The sequence below is a fragment of the Rattus norvegicus genome, chromosome 4, assembly GCF_021556685.1.
Source record: "Rattus norvegicus strain SHRSP/BbbUtx chromosome 4, alternate assembly SHRSP_T2T, whole genome shotgun sequence".
Classification (NCBI taxonomy): Eukaryota; Metazoa; Chordata; class Mammalia; order Rodentia; family Muridae; genus Rattus; species Rattus norvegicus.
Window position 1 is genome coordinate 125,133,788 of NC_141537.1, and position 19,314 is coordinate 125,153,101.

Below are 19,314 nucleotides of genomic sequence, written 5' to 3' on the forward strand. Positions count from 1 at the left end.
ATGAACTACACCTCTGAAAATGTAATCCAGCCTCAATTAAATACTTTCTTTCATAACAGTTTGCCTTGGTTGTGGTCTCTTCACAGCAATAGAACAGTGACTAAGACAGGTCCTCACCAGCAAGTGTGGAAAATCTCCCCTTCTGTGTTCCCCACCTCAAGCAGACCCAGCCTGTACTCCATCCATACCCAATGTCTGCCTGGACCTTGCTGTCTCCATTTCTGTGACCTCTACCCTCTCTGTTCCAGAGCCAAAGAATCCACCTAGCTGTCATAGGCCCTGGTCAATGTTCTATGTGCAACATGCCATCTAGGGTCTGGGGTGCAGCTGTAATGGGCTCCCCAGGCTATCCTGAGTGAGAACTTCATAGAACACAGCTGCATCCTGTAGAGATGAGGAGGGAACAAGAAGGAAGTCTCTCTGAGCAAGGGTATCATGCCTGAGACTTGGACACGGAGAAGCCACTTCAAGACATCCTGTCAATTTGGGGATCCTCCAGGAACCCACAGACCAACTAGAATACACTATGTAGTCTATGTGTATAGACTGTGTATACACGGGCATAGATCTCACCCTTCTGGGCCTTCACCTCTTTCCTCTTCTCAGCCAAACTCAGCTCTCTTTGGGCCTACCTCTTCCAAGAAGCTCACTGAGGATTTCCTGTGACCATGCAGTGCCCACAGTCCCACATGACTGAGCAGCAGCCACAGCCTTGTGCCTAGAACCAACTGTGCAGTTTATGAAGCTCTCTTACCAGAGCTGCTAGCCAGCGTCACTTTGATCCATGGGCTAGCCTCACACTCTACCTCACTATAGGCTGAGCAGGAAATCTGTGGTAAGGAAACTGGAGATGAAGGAGGGAAGTTGCTACCTTGTGCCAGCCTCCAAAGAGTGAGACCTTCGGAGATGGGGTAGCGCTTGTGACCGCCGATGTCTCCTGGGACAGTGAAAAAGAGGGAACAGCTGAGATGCCTGAGGGGTGACCCATCTGGACAGGTGGTCTGAGGCCACCAAATTTACCTGGATATCGCTCTGGGGCAGACAAGGTCTCTTTTACTCACCAAGGCTTCTCAGAGGCCTATGATGGGGGAGGAACACTAGAAAGGGGTAGTCCCTCTCACCCTTCTGAATACAAGCCTGTCTATGCTCTCACAGTATGTAAGCCCCCAGTCACACTTCTAAATGGCTTCCTCTGGGTGCTGCACATGTCTGCAACACGGACTCACACCTACCCTGGCTGAGCACTGAGGATGGTGGGTCAGGTCCTAGGTGGGCAGTTTTTCCTTCTCACCTCAGCCCTGAGAGTACAGGAATGAATGACAGAGCCAGGTTGAGCTCAGATGACCATGCCACCCTCTCAGTCACTACAACCATGTACACATCTGTGCAGAGAATATGAACGCTGTGCCCAGACACTGGCCCCAGTGATAAGGGATCTTTAACATATGACTTCCTGCCTGTGCCTCAGTTTCCTCACCTATAAAGGAGAGTTCAAGTGACACCAACGCATGGGAATTCTATGAGCTGAAACACCCAGGCCAGAAGATGTGTAGCCCAGTGTGACCTGCTCCTCCGGAACAAGACACCGTCACTGTCACTAAGCCAAACAGCAGACTCCCGCATCTGAGCCCTTCTGGAAACTGTCTTTGTTCTTTGCTTCTCCAATTTTAAGAGCATCTCTAAAGAGGAAGCGATGGTAGAAAACCAGAGACTTATACCTAAGGTCTGGCTGCCCTGCTCCCTGATCCCCACTTCACCACACCCTGTGAACTCCCTATCCACACTCACTGATACTTCATAGAGCAAAGCATAAACTCCCTCCACTTTTAATGCTTCATAGGCCTTCTGGGATCTGGCCCAGCCCTAGGCCTCAACCGGGGGCACTGCCCACCCAGGTGACATTGGCCTAGGTGTCTCTCCATGAGGTCAGGCTGCTGATGTGTGGATACGTCTGGAATGGGGTTCCCAGCACTGCATTGGTCCCTTTGTGCATTTCGACAGTCATGGTGGTCCTTACATTTGGCCCGATCTGCTCCCCTCTGTCCCCATGTCGTGGCTCCTTGGTTTTATTTTCTGAACCTCAGTCCTGTAAGCTTCTCCTCATGGAATGGGCCACCCAGATCCCTTCTCTGCCCAGCCAGGCTGTTGGAAACAGAAGAAACCCTGCCCTACTCTTCTAAGACAGACATAGATCTTGGTTGAGAAGACAGGAAACGGGTAGCCACTCTGGAGCACCCATTTTGGTTTTGTGGCTATTTAGTATTTAGTCCATAAGCTTCATATTGTACACCCCTGGCACCAGGGTGGAGCAGAAGGAAACTAAGTGCAGAGCTGGGCTTTCCCAGACCCCACCCCTGTCACCAAGGACCTCACTGCAGTGTCCTCCCTGCAGCCTACCTTCCGGCCTGCCTCGTTATTGTGTAAGTTCATGAGGGTTCGGGCATTCTGCTTGATCTCTCGGGCATCCACGAAGACCTTGGCGAAGCCGATGCCGTAGCGGATGTCGGCAGAGCAGCCACCCCACTTCCAGCCCTCGTCCCGGTGGTACTGGCCTTGCTTCTCCTTGTCGCAGCCACAGTCACTCAGGTTGCCTTGGGTGCAGGCAGCGGTGATGGCATGGGCCACACCCGCAGCAATAATTGCATAGGTGAAGGCGGCCTCCCGACTCCCTGGGGGCAGAAGAATGGAGAGAGCTTTGTAAGAGCTGATCTGGGAGACCCTCCAATAGGAGCAGCTAGGGAGAAGGTGAGAAGCTGAGAACAGGGCAGTGGCTTTCCAAAACTCAAGCAGAAGTATGACGCTGACTGTGCAGAGAGCTCCTTAGGGTGGTGACAATGCCTGGACCCCAATCAAGTACACACTCACTCTCCTGCAATCCCGGACCCTCAGGAAAGCTGGACTTGGGGGTAAGGAGCTTCTATCCCATTTCCACCCATTGCCTCTCCCAGCAAGCTTGCCAGGATCATGTCACTTGTATGTGTTCAGATCACAGAAAACAACATTTACAGAACACCTGTGGAGTATTCAGGCTGAAGGCGGAAGCTGGGGCCGTTGATCCCTGCCTCTGTGTCTAGACCGGTGACCACGCCTTCCCTGTGCCTCAGTCCCCTCAGCTGTGGCAGTGACGAGTAGCATTAAGAGTTTGTCTTCGGGGGTTGGGGATTTAGCTCAGTGGTAGAGCGCTTGCCTAGGAAGCGCAAGGCCCTGGGTTCGGTCCCCAGCTCCGAAAAAAAAAAAGAAAAAAAAAAAAAAAAGAGTTTGTCTTCAAAGCTCTAGCCAGTGCTCAGCAAGTGGCATTTTCCACTGTGAAGGGTAGAGAGGTCAGAGTATCAGGATGTAGTCAATAAAAATGCTGAGTGGGCACACGTATCATGTTGCTACTCTCTGGGCCTCAGTCTCCCCTCTGCCAACTAGGCTCAAGAGACACGGGTGCACTGTAGGGTGAAGGAGAGCACAGCTTGCCCATGGCGATCCCTGAATGAGTACTGGGCTCTTACAGCCTGGGGCGCTGAGGAAGAAGCTGGAGCTGGAGCAGGTGCACAGATAGGGGAGCACGCCTCAGCAGGATGTGTTCTGGGAGCTGGAGCAGAGTCGGCAAGGGGCTGCTGGAGAAACTGAGGAAGCGGTGACAAACTTGCAAGTAACCTAGACCTTGGCCTCCACCTGGGGCTCCCTCCAACCTGCTTCACCCACCACCCATCCTGCCTCCAACCATTGCTGCTCTGGTGACCTCTTGGCTGGACAGAGCCAGTATTGCTCTGCCTTTGAAGAAGCCCACCCACGGCCTTCCTATCAAGACAGGCTTATGTCTGGTTTCATTTCTGCCACTTACTGACTACTGTGGGATAGTCTCTGTTCTCCAAGACCTGGTCTTTCCATCTGTTAGCCTGGGATGTCAGTGCCTACCCAAGAGGGAACGTGAATCCCATAAGAATGCTTAGCTCAGAGCCTAGCTTAACAACTGGGGTCGTCAGAGTGGAGCCCCTGCCCTTCTTCAAAACTGCAGCTCAACTCTGTGGCTTGCAGAAGACTTAAAGTACCTGCTAAGTTCCCCACAACCGTAGAGGCAAAGAGAAAGCCCCCCAACCTGGGTACCAGCTCACTCCAGAACACCAAACACACAAGAAACAAAACTCTAGGAAAGGCACTGGCATCAATGTCAAACCCTCACGGGTTTTGGAGCAAGGGGTGATCAGAAGTGACTGTTCCATTGTTTTCCAGCTGTGTGACGTGACCCCAGGTGAGGTAGCTGTGTCTCTGTGCCAAACTCTTCCACTACTAAAGGGGTTATAACAACACCTGCTTTCCAATGAGGCTGTGAGGAAGAGAAAATAGTTACCCATGTTAAAGCAGGAGAAAGCATGCCAGACAGCCATTACAGCATTTAAGGGGACAGCATTAGCTGGTCCTCACAGAACTGAAGGGGAAGGGCAGCTCTTCATTCTCTTGCCTACATTTGATGAAGCCAGTAGAGGTCTGGCTCATTCAGGGCACCCAGAGGAGAGCTTCACACCTGCCCCTGGCTACCTCCTATGAATAAAAGCTGTTCTGGGATTAAATCACTTCAGAACGGGGGATGTCATTGCTGCCAGACCTCAGCAGGTGGAAGGAGCTGTGTTCCCTTAAGCAGACCAATATGCAAACTGAGGGGAGACCAGGAGCCCCAGGCCCTCAGTCCCCCTGTGAGCCCTGTGCTTCCTGTGGTAGCTGTGTGACTGCCTGCCACCCAGCATGTGAGCATCTCTATTTCTCTGGGGTCTCCTGAGCCAGTGATGTAGGTGGTGAGCGGTAGTCAGTTGTTGCTGGTGATTCCCTGAGGTGAGGGAACAGTAGCCATGCTTCTAGTTAAAGGTGTACATGACCATCATGGAGTCTGATCCTGGCCATGCGTGGTGTCTACCTCCCTGACAAGTGGACACTTAGCACTCCTGCTCTGAGAAGCAAGGAGGGACAGCTACCCTTGTGTAGCACAGATGCTCGCAGCACAGGTGCTGTGTACCCATGCTCAGCCCTCCGGGATGTTGAAGAGCTGCTGTTGACAGAATGAGACAGATCCAAGGGTTCCTTCAAACCTGCCAGAGGCTGTGTGACCTCAAGAAAATCACTTAGCCTTGCTGCGCCTTCCTCAGTCCTTTCTCTGTAAATACCTCTAACCCAAGCAGGGGGTGAGAAGTAGGCATCATCTAGCTCATAGCACACATCTCCATAAAGGGCCAAGAGTAACACCAGATTCGTAACTGGTGCAATCACAGGCTGTTAGGAAGGTGCCTCTCCCACTCCCACCTTAGGTTCCCATTGCCTTTCTCACTCCATCTGTCTCAGGTCACTCATCCCCACTGTCCCTAGAGAATATAACTTCCTTCAGTGTAGCACTCTGTCATAAATGTCTGCCTGGGGAAGAAGGAATGGAGATTGGCTACAACAGGAGCAGCAGCCTCTGGGTGTACAGGATACTGCTCACTCACAGCTCGTGCAAGAACAGCCCCTCGGCTGGAGAGGTGGCTAAGGAGTTAAGAGAGCTTGTTGCTCTTGCAGAGGACCGAGGTTCAGTTCCCAGCACTCATGAGCACATGTAACTCTAGTTCCAGGGGATCCGATGACTTTCCACAGGCGTCAAGCATGCACATGCTACACACACACACACACGCACGCACACACACATACACACACACACACGCACACACACACGTATATATATGCAGGTAAAACACTGAATTAGTGACAGCACCCCACTTTACAGATGAAAAGACTGAGGATCGTGAATGTCTAACCAGGCAGGGGTTGAGGCTATGGTGAGCAGGCTATGTGCCTCTTATCCTATCCTGTCTACCACAACCAGGGAGCCAGCACAGTCACCCCTGGGCTCTGCTGACTCAGAGGGACAAAGGCAGACAAGGAGGAACATTTGTTGTGCACCTACTAGGTGCCAGGCTCACACCTGGGTCTCTGTGCTATATTTTGCAACAGCCTCCATTGTAAGACAATACCCAAATTTACTGGTAATGAAGGTCTCCTACCTAGATAGACTAGAGCTAGAGCTGGGAATCAAAGCCTTTGTTGGATAGCATTGTCCCTTAGCCTTGCCTTGCCACCTGCCTTGCCACTGTGTGTGAAAGTCATAGTTAGAGAGGAAGGCATCAGCTCTTCCCAGAATGCATTATCTCTGCCAAGATATGATATCCAGTTATCAGTTAATTCTTGTCAATAAGGGCAGACCCTGGCACCCTGGGAAGGAAATAGGGTAATGGCAGAACCAGCAGGGAAGGGTCCTAGATCCCCAAGTCCCATTCTTAGGAAGCTTAAGAAGCCACCCAGCACTCTGAGACTACCTTCCTTGGATTGGGGGTGGAGAAGTGAGGCTCACAGAAAGGTGCCAATGCCACAAGCACAGGTAAAGCCAGAGGCAAATCGAGAGGTCATGGGGTGTCCCTATTTATGACCTGAGCTATTCCCAAATCCTGATGGCCCACATTCTTCCCAGCACAGCCTGGAGAATCCCTCACTGGGACACTTACTGAGTGTATCTCATTTTACTCGCAAAACATCTGCAAAGAATTTCTGAGAGGTTCCTTCAGATCCTGCAACAATGGTGGACAGGGCCTGAGGGCCCCTCATTCACCCGGAGAGGGCCGAGTCTTCAGAAATGGGCTGCTGGCGAGCCTGTGTCTGAACACCTTGCCGACCAAGAGTAACAAACCGAGGCAACTGACCTCTGAGAGGCAGACTGGCCTTTGTCACCCCTTCACAAAAGGCAGATCATGAGGCCCAGACACAAGCCCTGACAGCCGGGCTCCAGGGTACGACCCACTCTCCTGTAGCTCACAGCTCTTATTCCAGCCCACCAATTCACAGCCCACCTCTCCAGCAGATCTTCCACACATTTGGTGAGTGAATGCCGGCTCCACTGAAGCTGGTCCCTACAGTGCTGAGAGCTAGCTCCTACGGTGCTCAGAGCTAGCCCCTATGGTGCTCAGAGCTAGCCCCTACGGTGCTAAGGAGTCTGCCCTGAAGTACCAGGGGCAGAAGAATGTCTCCATCCAAATCTTGACTTCTGTCACCTCAGCCAAGCATGACGTGCCCATGCCCCTGCCCTCAGTGAACATTTCCTGAGCACCTACTGTGTGCTAGGCACTGTGCTGCAGGCTGGATGGACTAAGGTGTGGGATTCAGGTGTGGTTCTGCTTTTGCATGGAGACAGAAAGCAGATTACATCACTCTGTTAGCTGAGGACTCCAAGGAAACAAACCCCTCATTGATGGTAACTGGGGGTGTCAGAGTTTGAAGGCTCTTTGAGAAGAAGAGTTTCCTGGACAGGGGCACCCAGACCATGCCCCTGACTGGTGTGGGCCAGGTAAGCCAGGGATGACAAGAAGGGAGACTGAGTAGATAACACAGGGAATCCTGCTGAGAATCAGGATACTGTCTTGGGCTATCTCTATCCCACGATATTTTGACTATCGTGGAGTCAAAGAGGGTGATTCCCAGAGCCACAGACAGAAGGAAGGCCTGTCTGAGGTCACCCGTGACTCCAGAGACTAGACTAGAACCAACCCCCCAGGCCTCTAGTGAGGAATCCCCTCCCTTTCCTCCACCTTACCTACAAGTCTTCCTGGCCACATATCAGGGATTTCTACACAGAAACCTGGGGAACCAACCCCAAGTGTCTTCAGCTCAGTCTGGGTGACAGGGCACTTGCCGACCACTCCCACTACTCCTCACTTGCCGACCACTCCCACTACTCCTCACTTAGCTGGGTGACTCTGAGCCTGCACTCGGAGTCCCTGAACCTCAACATTCCCATCCGCAAACTTAGAACCCAGGGGACCACTGCCAGGCTGCCCAGAAGACCAGTCAGTCTCCTGAGGGAGGAGAACATCAGCAAGGGGATGGGGGCAGGGGTAAGTGTTCATGCTGAGGTGCTGAGGTGAAGTCAGAGCCTGGTTAACGCCCTCTCTGTTCGGCTCCATAGCAGTCCCATGGGGACAGAGGAAATGAACCCTGTCCACACTGGCCCCAAAGATTCCATCCTCCGCCCTTTGCGATTGCTGCCCGTGGTTTGCACCGGAATATTATCTGGGTGTATTTACGGTATCTCACTGGAAACCACAGAGTGCACTGTAGATTTTTTTTTTCTCTTCTGCTATTTAAAGCCATTGGGTCAGAGAATGAGCGGTCTAGAGTGACACCAGCAGAAATGTTCAGAGATTGGGAAAACAGACAGATGGAAAAAGGTTGCTCTCGCCAGACTGGTGCAGTAGCTGTTCGCAGCCCAGTGTTCTGCCACATGGTAGTTAGGAGAGCCTCTGTGTAGCCAAGAGATTTTAGGGTTAGGAATCATGTGGGGGCAGGGGCAGCCAGGTGAAGAGACAGGAGACAGAAATGGGGAAAGGATGTACCATTCACCCCACTCTAACCTGCTGTTCCAATCCCCAATCCAGGGAAGGAGACTCTATCTGTGGGTTCCTCTTCCTACAGAGTCGGGCCACAGCACTGCTAACTGTCCCCCAGTGGGCACCATCCATTCATTATTACTCTTCCCTACATTTAAAAATATCCTTTCTGCCACTCTATGAGGCACCATAAATGTATCCAGGTTGTTTCAAAGTAGGACCCAGAGTCTGGGTAACCCGGGGTCACAGCCTGGCTCTGCTCTCCAGCATTGCAAGGTCCTGGAAAGTTACCTTTTCACTCTGTACTAGGAATTATGAACGGTCTTTCTAAAAAGGTTGTTAGGAGCCTGATACACACCTGGCAGGAATCAGTAAGTGCCTCAAAGCAGAGGCACTGTTGGTTAGCCTGGTATCTGCCGTGACGTGGCTGTAATGTCCCCACTCCTGTTGTGCTCCCCTCCATTTGTGGTCAGCACTTTATCCACCTGCATTTTCTACTGACAAGTTTTCTTTCTCTCCCCATGAGGTTGTGGGAACCTAGATTATTGACCTATGAAATCTCCAGGTTGAATGAATGACTGTGTGAAAGTAATTGCGTGAATGTACATGTGTGAGTGTTTGTGTGTGTGTTTGTGTGTGTGTGTGAGTGTGTGTGTATGTGTGTGTGAGTATGTATGTGTGTATGTGTGTGAGTGTGCAAGTGTGAGTGTGCAAGTGTGAATGTGCGAGTATGTGTGTGTGTGAGAGAGAGAGGGAGTGTTTGTGTGTGTGTGTGTGAGAGAGAGAGAGGGAGTGTGTGTGTGTGTGTGTGTGTGTGTGTGTGTGTGTGTGTACTGTCTACCATAGGGAAGCTGGAAAGACCATGTAACAAAAAGCTCATCTCAAAGAATAGTGTCAGGAGAGCGAAAATCCAGGATGAACTGAGGCTTGCAAAAAAAAAAAAATGCAAACGAGACAAAAAGCCCTTTGTTGGCTGTGTTCTAGGCGAGAATGGGGAAAGAAAAGGGCTTTTGCTTGGGCAAGATGGCGCATTGTTAAGAAAGGCAGAGAGAAAGTGGAGCTGGCCGCCCCTCGCTCTATCTCCCTCCCTGGAAAGGACTTCCCATCCATCCTGCCAAATGGCCAAACACTGCTCCACTTTCAGAGGCTGTGGGTAAAAGACAGAGCATTTTGGGGACCTGTAGGGGTTCTCAGGCAAGGGATGTGGACCCAGATTGTCCACTCTAGTAAAGGCGTGCATGGCTCAACCACCCGCCCCCAGGGAGAAAGGATGACACACACTTGGTAGCAACACATCAGAGTTTCCCAAGCACTAGACAGAGGTTGGTAAACCTGAGGCTGAATCCTGGGTCATGTGTGCCCATCCCTGGAAAAATTCTGCAGGAGAGTACCAAATCGGAGGCGGTGAGCATTTGGAAAGGAATGTAGCCAGCCCTGAGCACATGATGGGAAGCCACCATTCTCTGTTGATAACACTGTGTGTGCAAAGAATGTGATTACCACCCAACATCCTGATCGAATCTCTTGGACAGCTCCCTGTCAGAGCAAAACCTTTCCATAGGAAGGCTGGGAATGACAGAGCATACCTGTAACCGTGGCCTTGGGAGGGGGCAGAAGTCTAACACCAGCCTCAGCTACACAGGGTGTTTGAAGCCAGCCTGGGCTGAACGAGACCATGTCTCAAAAACAAAACAAAACAAAGAATCACCGGGGATTCCTTGTTCTCCCTTTCTTTCTGGAGCCTCCTTGCCATTCCTGTCCATCACACTCGCATCCTGCTGGCCCATCGTCTGTAGAATCCAGGATCCTGTATGAGTCACAATACCACGGCTCAGCCATCCCTGCCACCTCCTTCCATTCTGTCCTGTAAGACCAGCCCCTACTTCAGGTGGCCACTCAGGCAGCTCTGTGTTACAGTCCGTGTGGACCATGTACTTCAACTCCAGCTTTATCTGTTCCACCATTAGATGGTGAGAGAGCAGGGTCAGAGCCTGTGGCTGACTAGTGTGTCGCTCACCAGCTTTTATTACACAGAGATTCTATCTGTGGGACAAGTGAATGAGTGTCTGGTGTGCAGAAAAGGTACGAGGGGATCTTAGCCCATAAGCATTTAACAGCCCCAGATTAACCAAACACTGCTCAGAAGCAGTAAAATGTCCTGGACTTAGGCTTTGGGTCTGAGTTCTTCATTCTGTCCCATGCATTCCTGGATGTATGTCAGACATGTCTGTGAGTTTTTATTCCCCTTGTGTGAGACGTCTGGCATCTGAGTTTCCTGGGTGCCTTCCGGGAATTGCTGAAGAATGCTGACTGAAAAGGACCTCATTAGCCCCCATCCACATCAAATGCTAGGAAGGCTCCTGTTCTGGACCCATAGAAAAGATGTTGGACCTGAGAGACAGTTGGCCCCAAATCACAGTCTGAGTTCAGTTGCCTGTGAGGGTATCTAAGAGTAGCCATTCCCAGGATGTGGGTCTCTGCAGCACTATACCTTGAAATAGCTGGGGCCTCTACGTGGAGGCTGCTCAAGTTGTTTCTAGTGCCTTTAGTATACTGGTGGACACACTGGCCCTCTGAGAGCAAAGAGTGTTACATGCTTAGATCCCCCAATCACCAACCATGAAACCAAACTCCTACCACATGAACTGAAGATCCAACTAGAGTTGGGTATCAGAAAAATGATGTCCAGGCAGTGACTACGAAGATGGTTTGAACCAGGAGGTGATGAGAAGTGGGCTGATTTGGAGACACGATTTGAAGTCAGTGTAAAGAATTCAGGTCGGTATAGCCTTGCCCATCACCCGAGCATCCTGCTGGCCCATCCTGTCTAGAATACAGGATCCTATACGAGTCACAATACCAACAGTTTCTGCCACTCAAAAAACAGAGCCTGAGGCATGAGTCCCCAATTCCTGAGCCGTGTCCCTATCAGATTGGCACACAGGGGGAAAGGAGATCCTCCCAGATCCAACCCACCAGGTGCCAGGGTTTTACATCCTGTATCATGTGGTGCTTCTGCCACCTGGCATTGTGGACCATGTCAGATGGGCATGGTGAGAGGGGACGGGTCGCATGCCCTCTCAAAGTTGTGGGTGGGACAGAATGGAAGCCTGGATGTGTGGCTCCAATTCTACAGCACATCTAGCTGCCCTGCACAGCTCAGCACCAAAACCTCTTAAAACACACAGTTTGAGACTGAAGGCCTCAAGTCTGACTCACGCACACAGACAAATCCCTCCAGTGATGGGAAACTCACTACCAGGTCTCAGCCCTGCCACAAAGCAGCCACAGGATGCAGCTGATTCTTGCCTCATTATTACGCTGGAAGGACGGGGCATGAGCAAGGGCTGTCTCCATTTCAGGCCGTATTTGAGCCTCAGTGAAGAAGAGAAGAGAGTGAAGCTCCCCACTGGGTACTTGCTAAGGCAAGCCCTGGATCCCTGTACCGTGCTGTCAGTATGACCATGTCATCCTACCCCATGGGGAAACCTGCAAGCGAATGGGGAACTGGGCAAAGGCATGAAGAGGCAGCTCGTGGGTAAGTAAATACAACCTTCTCCCTTCAGTGGGAAATATAAACCACAAGGCAGATGTCAGGGAGCTCCATGTGGGGCACCCATCATCCTGGCAGGAATGTGGAGGTCTGAGAAGTCTTGTTGGGGAGGTTGTGTGTGGCACTGTGGAATGTCAGAGGAATCTGCCACAGTCATCATTAACTACAACTGAAATGAATGAACTTTATGGGGAGGTGCATGTGCTACAATGAGTAAAATACATGCCACCAGGGACACAGAAACCCCCCACCCTCTGCATTCATGGGAGGGACAGGTCCCATGATGAAGGACCATCACTCATCCATTGGATTTGAGGAATGGACAAGACAAGGGGCTGCAGATGTAGTTCAGCGGCAGAGCACATCCTTAGCTTGGTTAAGGCTGTGACCCCAGTCACAGCCAGTCTCTTCCCTTGCTCTTAGACCCAGACCACTCTTCCTACCTTGGGTGTCACACCTCTGGGCCCCTTCTAGCCCTCCAGCACCTGTATCACGTCACAGGCTTGCTGCTACAGGCGCAGTCATGCCCCCATAACTCACACTGAAGCTCTGACCCCTAGCTCTCCAGAATGTGGCTGGAATTGGAGAGGTCTTTAAAGAGGTGGTTAGGTTAAAATGAGGTCAATTGTGGGCCAGATCCCATGAGACTGGTATCTTTTTAAAAGAACCACGAGAGTTTACATGAGGGAAAGGAATGACCAGGTGAGGACACATCAACAAAACAGCCTTACTGTGGGTGATAAGAGTGCTTTCCTAGCAAGTTCAAGGCCCTGGGTTGGCTCTCAGGCACCAGGGGAGGAAACCCTGGGAGGGAAAGCCTTATGTAAGTCCAAGAGAGAGGCCTCAGGAGAAAGCAACCCAGTCAGGCCTTGATCTTGAACCCCAGTCTCTGATAGGAATGACATTAGCTGTTTAAGCCCCAGATTTGGCATTTTGCTTCTTATCCATGAGAGATGGACAGAGTAGAGGTCTCACGCTGGACAGCAAAGCGCCTTACCCTTGGGTTGAGCATGACTGGAAGTCTAGCCTCATTCAACTGTATAGTCAGAGGAAGTATTGGGGCTTTCACAGTGTGGCTGGACATAGCCCAAGGCTCTTTCCTGGGGTCTTAAACTCGTTGTGGTCCTGAGAATAAAATGGCCACCTGTCTGTCCCCATCGTGTCATTAGAAAACAACACAACCTCTGGTCCAGCTGTTCTGAAGCCAGCACCATTCCTAGTTTTCCAGTTCCTTAGGTGTTTCAACAGTCCCCTTTTCACCTGGGTGTGTTGGACTTAGTTTCAATTTCTACTTCCAATAGGCCTTGTCTGGACATGCTCACAGCCTTCTCAGATCTTTATATGAAAACCAGACACCCAGAAGGGAAGGCAGAGCCAGGAAGCTCAGGCAGAACAGAGAATCACAGTTGGGATGGGCGTGAGCAGGTGGGAGAATGAGAGTCTTCAGACCTCAGCACAGGGAAGTAGAAGCTTACCTTACCTCACAATCTACGTGCAAATTCCTAGCCTCCTGAGATGCTCCTGACATGACTGCTCGCCATGCAAAACTTCCTTTCACAGCTTCACTTGCAGCTAGGTGAAGCCATGTGACTAAGTTCTAGCCAGTGGGATCTATGAAGATACAGAGGGTGGGGCTTCTGAGAAGTCCCTACAAAGGCAACATGTGTGCCCTATGCTTTAGAGTGCCAGCGGGAGGGGCTCCATATGTTGGAGACTTCACCCTGATCTTCACCCCTATGAGACAGCTCTAGTCAGCCGAGGCAATCAGCTGGTAGGGGAGAGGGGACTTGGTTGAGGAACCCAAAAATTCTCAACCTGAGAGATAGCAGGATACCTGTTACTATAAGAGAAAGGTTTGACTCATATGAAGTCAATGGTGGGTAAATAAGCATTGAATAGTGATAATGATTAAGACTCAGCCCACACTTTGGTGGTTGTGGCTATGGTCAGGTCAGAATCCTCCAACAAACCCCAAGTCCTAGAAATTCAAGCTCCTTAGTCTGGGCTACCTTATTCTTCCTGCTCTAGCTCCTACTTCCTCCCAGGGTATCCCAACATTGCTATGTCATATGTTTCCTCGTAGTTAGCTTTACCTGTCCCAACAGGCACGCCTCTAACCCAGTTCTTTATTGCTTCCCAGAATACTGGTGGCATTCCTTAGACTGTGTTGAGGCTAATCCCACAGTATGTAGCCAGGTATGTGGGGGTGCTATGACCTAGGGGTTCCTCCATCTTGGTCCCCTCTGCCACAGTCCAGTGAGCATCATCACGGTGTGGCCATGGTGACTCATTCTAGAACAGCAAGCTGTAAGAGATGAACTCTGTCCTGGGAGACCCTGTCACTCACTTTGACCATGTCCCTTCTGAGCCTCAGTTTACTGATCTGTAGCAAGTTTACTCATTATGCCCCAGCAAGGCCATTAGGTTTAAGACAATGTCAGAGAACCATCCTGGGTGTTTGAAGAGGGATAGGATATTTGAGAAGGACAAAGCTGAAAATGGACAAGCAAAAGGCTCGGGAGGCTGGGATTTCAGAGGCCTCAACTGCAATCTTGGTGTCGACACCTTCCTGTTACCAAGCTAAGTTGGTCTACTCTCTCTCTCTCTCTCAAGCCAAAAAAAAAAAAAAAAAAAACCCTAAATCAAACAAACAAACAAAAACTGATTCTGATGTTGAGGGGAAGGAGAGGAGAGGGGAGAAGGAACTTCATGTAGATCTAGAGACTGAGTTCTAGGAAAGGGGCTCTGCAGGAGGGGACCTGTCCCTGTCATGTTGACCACAGGTCCCAGTTCTGTAGTTAGTATAGTCTGGTGACCAAAGTAGGGAGACCTGTGGCAAGATTGCCTGGAGGCAGGGAAGGATGCAGTCACTGTGAGCTGGCTGGATCCCCTGCACCTGGAGTAGGAAGGTAGTGGGAGATGTTGGCTGATGCAGGGCTGAAGGAGCAGATGGGGAGGAAAGCTCAAGAGACTTGAGTGCACACGGAGGATTTGGACTGTGGTACTCATCTCCAGAGAAGCACTGAGGCCCTTGAGAGAAGCCAGTAAAAGAGGACGGGGCTGGATGGTCATGAAGCAGGTGGGCAATGGTTTCCCACTGGCTGGAAGGAGTGGCCCTTTAACCAGTCTTTCCTAGAGTAACCCTGTGGTCTGATTTCTACTTAAAAATTGTCCATGCCTGCTGGGAGCAATGGGAAGGTGGGCTAGCCTGGGAGCCCAGATGACAGCAAGGAGGCTGGGGAAGCCACTGGAATGTGGAGGATGCTGGACTGGACTGGTAATTTGGGGCATCCCACTGAAGTACTAGTGCTAGGGCTGAGGAGAGCATTCAAGGGGGCCTTTGTAGCCGAGCTGTGTGGATAAGCCCGCCCCCAGAGGGACCTGTATTGTCCTGTGCCTCCGGGAAGGTCACAGTGCAGAAGTGAGTCTGTTGACATCTTGGCCCCCCAAGTCTTACACCTACAAGTAAGATGTCTCCATATTTTTTCCTACAGTCCAGGATCTCCTGAAGATCAGTGATATTCTCTACACTCATTCCACCACAAACATCACGATCGTCTTACAAGTTGAATGTATGTGTGTACGTGCTCAGGCATACGTACACGTCTGCACACGCCAACTCTCGCCCCCAAGCACTGCTATAGGAATCAGGTGGATTGTGTCACAGGACTATGAATGCTGGGCCACAGTAGGGAATGGTGGGGACTGTGGCAGAGAATAGGTCAATCATACCCTACCCTCAGGGGGCTATATTCTTAGCTCTAAACACCACAATGATGCCCTACACACATTAAGTAACCAATAGATCTACCCATTTCCCGAAAATGGCTGCAACTCCATTCTGTGCGTAAAACGCCCCACATTTAAACTCAGGCCTCCTTTGAAAAACGTTATATCCGCCAGGGAGCCTTTAGGCCATTAGTTGGTGCTCAGAGCTTTGCCTGTAACCAACAAAGTGGCATGGCTTCCAGCTGCAATCCCTGGATGTCAGTGGGAGACCTTAATCTGAGCGGAACATGCACAAGATACAATCAGCATGGGTACTGGAGCTAGTGCAAGTGACGGGATCACAGAGGGCTCCCAAGGGTACTGCTGACTCGTCACAGCTCAGAAGACCCTGACCAGGGTGTCTGATGATCACATACCCACTTTGAGCTCCTTCCCGAAGACAGTGCGCTCTCCCAGCGCTGAACAGTTCCAACGGCCATTGCGGAACTGAAACTGACACTCGTCCAGGCCCATTTGGGAGCCTTCTCCTATGACGATGATGGCGTCCGGCCGACTCTGGCAGATTGCCCGCTGTCTGGGAGCCAGGCCTGGGATCTTGTTACAGATGATGCTCGCACCCAGAGCCACAACCGAAGAGAAGTCACTGGAGGGGACAAAGAAACAGGGGGTGAGACCTGAAGGAAGGCTCTGGCTGGCAAGTGCTGGCTGGGGTGGGGGTGATGTCCTCTCAGCTACTAGAGAGGACCTCCCACAGAGCCACAGCCAGGAAGAAGTCTAAGGTAGAGAAGGGCAGGAATTTGGCTACAAGTCTTCTAAACACCTAGCTGATGACCAGGAAATGCCTGTCCCTGCAGAGAGCCATGACACCATGGGTCCTGAATTTCAGAGAAGCAATTTTCTAGTGCCCAATGGGGCAGACCCCTTTTCCATCAAAGCCTGCCTTCACTTTCTAATCTGGAGCCAGTTCATACCCCCTCTATGTATCTCGGAGCCTGTACTGCTTAAACAAGAGCTTCTGAGAGGCAATCTGCACCTCAGGAGGGTCGATAGGAAGCACATATTGAGGTGCCATTTTTATTGCTTTTGGAACTAACGGTTCCCAGGGTTAGTGCTGGAGCCACCTGAACAACACAGGTAAACTTAGAGTACCACAAATATGTCACACAGAGTAGGTGACACAGAAGCCAGTCGTACTTACCAGACTGAGAAACTTCAAGGGACTTGGGGACCTTAACCCTGGGACCCAGCAGAGCAGTTCAAAGTCACTGCAACTCTTATAACTGGCACCTCCCTCCAACAGCCCTGGAGAGAAGGCCACGCCCCCTGACCTCCGCCTCCTCTCCTAGGGTAGCTGGGCCCCTAGTGAGCCAATGAAGTGTCTGGTCAGGAGAGACCAGGGAGGTTTATTCTCTGCCGTTCCCCCCCTTCTCCAGTCCTCAGTGTCTCCGCCCTTCGTTTCTAATTAAAAATAAGATAATACCTAACGCGGCTAGAGCCAATGGGCCCGACCTCGCTTCCTGGATGCTGGATGAGTGGATAAGGGCAAGGCGGTAGTGAACGGGCCAAGATGAAGATTAAAGCAAGTGAGGGGAAAAAAAAAGAAAAGAAAAACCATCCAGACGCGGGCGAATCAATAACACTTAAAACACGCCCGCAGGCAGGCAGCGTGCGAGCCCAGAAGCCGCCTCTCGATCCGCGGTTGGGCTGGAGGCCGCCTAGTCCACTCAGAGCACACTTGGTTTTGAAATCCCGTTCCAGAGAGGTGGGGTTGGGGAAGTGGGAAGCCTGAGGGTGGCGGCGGAGAAACACAAAGGGTCTGCCACACACGCCCCCTGACTTCGGGTCCAGTCGTTTCCAAAGCAGCAACAGGAGGCTCACAGGTACTGGGGGTGTGTAGAGAGGCAGGTGTGAAGTCTACCAAGGTGGCCCTTTGGCGCTGGGACCTCTGCCCATAATAAGCCCCCCGCATCCCCCGAAACACCGTGCTGCACACAAGTCATTTCCGAAGTACAAAGAGAGAGACCGTGCAACACAACACAAGCAGCGTCTGGAGCCACCTGCTTCCACTTTCCAGTAAGAGTGTCTCCTGCCCCACCTCCTGACACGCCTGGGTTCTTTGGCTCCCACCCCAGCGACCCCAGGGTCGGGCTGGCTTGCTTTCCTTGGGTGGCGACTAGAGAGCATCTTTCCCTGGTGTCTCCGACCACCCATTAACTATCTCTGGTCTTACTATTTGGTTCTGATTGTTAAAGGTGCTGTCCCCCCCCAGCTTGGGAAAGGGGGTCTGAGGATCGCTGGAAATGAGGCGGTGCCAGGGTTCTGAGAGGTGGTTTATGCTTTTGCCAGAGAACATCCCCACTCCTGGGCCCCAGTTTGCTACCTGGGGAGCCCTGTCTGCAAAAGGGCTGCGCCCACACCATCGCGTGTAGAATTCCTGCTGGGAATTGAGCTCTCTCGGGGTGGCTGTGGTCCTGCAGGACCTACTGTGCTTGTGGCTTGCGTGCAGGGACGGAAGGGGGTAAGGGCGGTCCCTGGGGATCCTATGGAGCAGCTATTCTCCTCCAGAATCCCCAAGCTATCTGGTTCTGGAGGTATCCCTGACTCTGAGATCCTTGGGATAGCCGATCCCCTGCCGGAGTCTGTGGAACTCTGTGCGCCCCTGGGTTGTCTCCTCACGGGGAGCCTTTGTGCCCTCAGGGCTCTGAACCGCCTACTTACTGCCTCTCCTGAGCTAAGTTAGGCAGTGCGCCTCCCTCCCCGGCCCAGCCAACTTTGCTTCTCCGGCACGCGCGGAAAGAACGCGCGCGGCGCTTACCCGATCCGGAGATAGACTATGCCCAGGCTGAGAAAGAGGTGGCCCAGGCAGCGCCGCGCTTTCCGGGTCATAGTCCCCGCTGGTGGCGGGTGCCGCGGGCCGGGCTGTGCTGATCCCGCCAGCCGGGCCCGGCGGGGCAATCCACATAGCCTGCGCAGGGGGCGCGGGCCGAGGCTCCCTGGACGGTCCGTCAGTGCGTCGGTCCGCGCTGGGCACTGGAGACTGTCCTAGAGCGCGGGAGCCGCGGAGCTGGAGGAAGGGGAAACGAGCGCGCAACGCGGGGCGACGCTGCGCGCCAGCGATCGCGGCAAGTGTTTGAGGCGCGGGGACTGCGGGGCGCTGCTGCCTCCCGCCCCCGCCCCTCCCTCTCCGCCCTTCCCCCGCCCGCCTCCCGGAGCGCCCGCCCCGCGCCCAAGCGCCCGCGGGTCGAGGATGTCTGCCCCGAGCGCGCTCTCGCGGCGCTCCTCCGAGCTCGCGGCGGTGGGAGGCGGGGGCGTGGAGCGAAGTTGGGGGTGGGAGGGCGGTGGAATCCTGCTTGCCTAGCATCCTTCGCTAACTCGCAGGTTGAGACCAGCAGGTGCCCAAGGGCCATCCTCTGTGTGTAGAGGATATAGGCTCATTCCATAACCCTCGCGCCTTGTGAGAGCTCTGTCACACCGGCCAGAAATAGGGAACTGGGGTAGCGACTCCTGCAGAACTACTACCCCACACATTCTCTCTTCATCCTCGTCTGTGCGAGGGGGCTGACTGCGCGGAGGGCGAGACGTGACAGGATCCTCCAGAATTTCGCTAGGGTGGAGACTTGGAATTGAACTGAAGCCCAATGA

At 52.4% G+C, this 19,314-nt stretch overlaps 1 protein-coding gene across 2 annotated transcripts in view; it reads right to left on the reverse strand.

The window, feature by feature from the left end:
* Wnt7a (Wnt family member 7A) overlaps positions 1-18,814 on the reverse strand; it is a 45,949-nt gene extending 27,135 nt beyond the window's left edge. Inside the window, 3 exon segments of one of the 2 annotated variants that reach the window (NM_001100473.1) lie at positions 2,398-2,669; positions 16,089-16,315; positions 18,488-18,814. In NM_001100473.1, the coding sequence (NP_001093943.1) occupies positions 2,398-2,669; positions 16,089-16,315; positions 18,488-18,558 (570 nt within the window). In that variant the 5' untranslated portion in view covers positions 18,559-18,814. 2 annotated transcript variants of the gene reach the window in all.
* Positions 18,815-19,314: the final 500 nt, after the last annotated feature.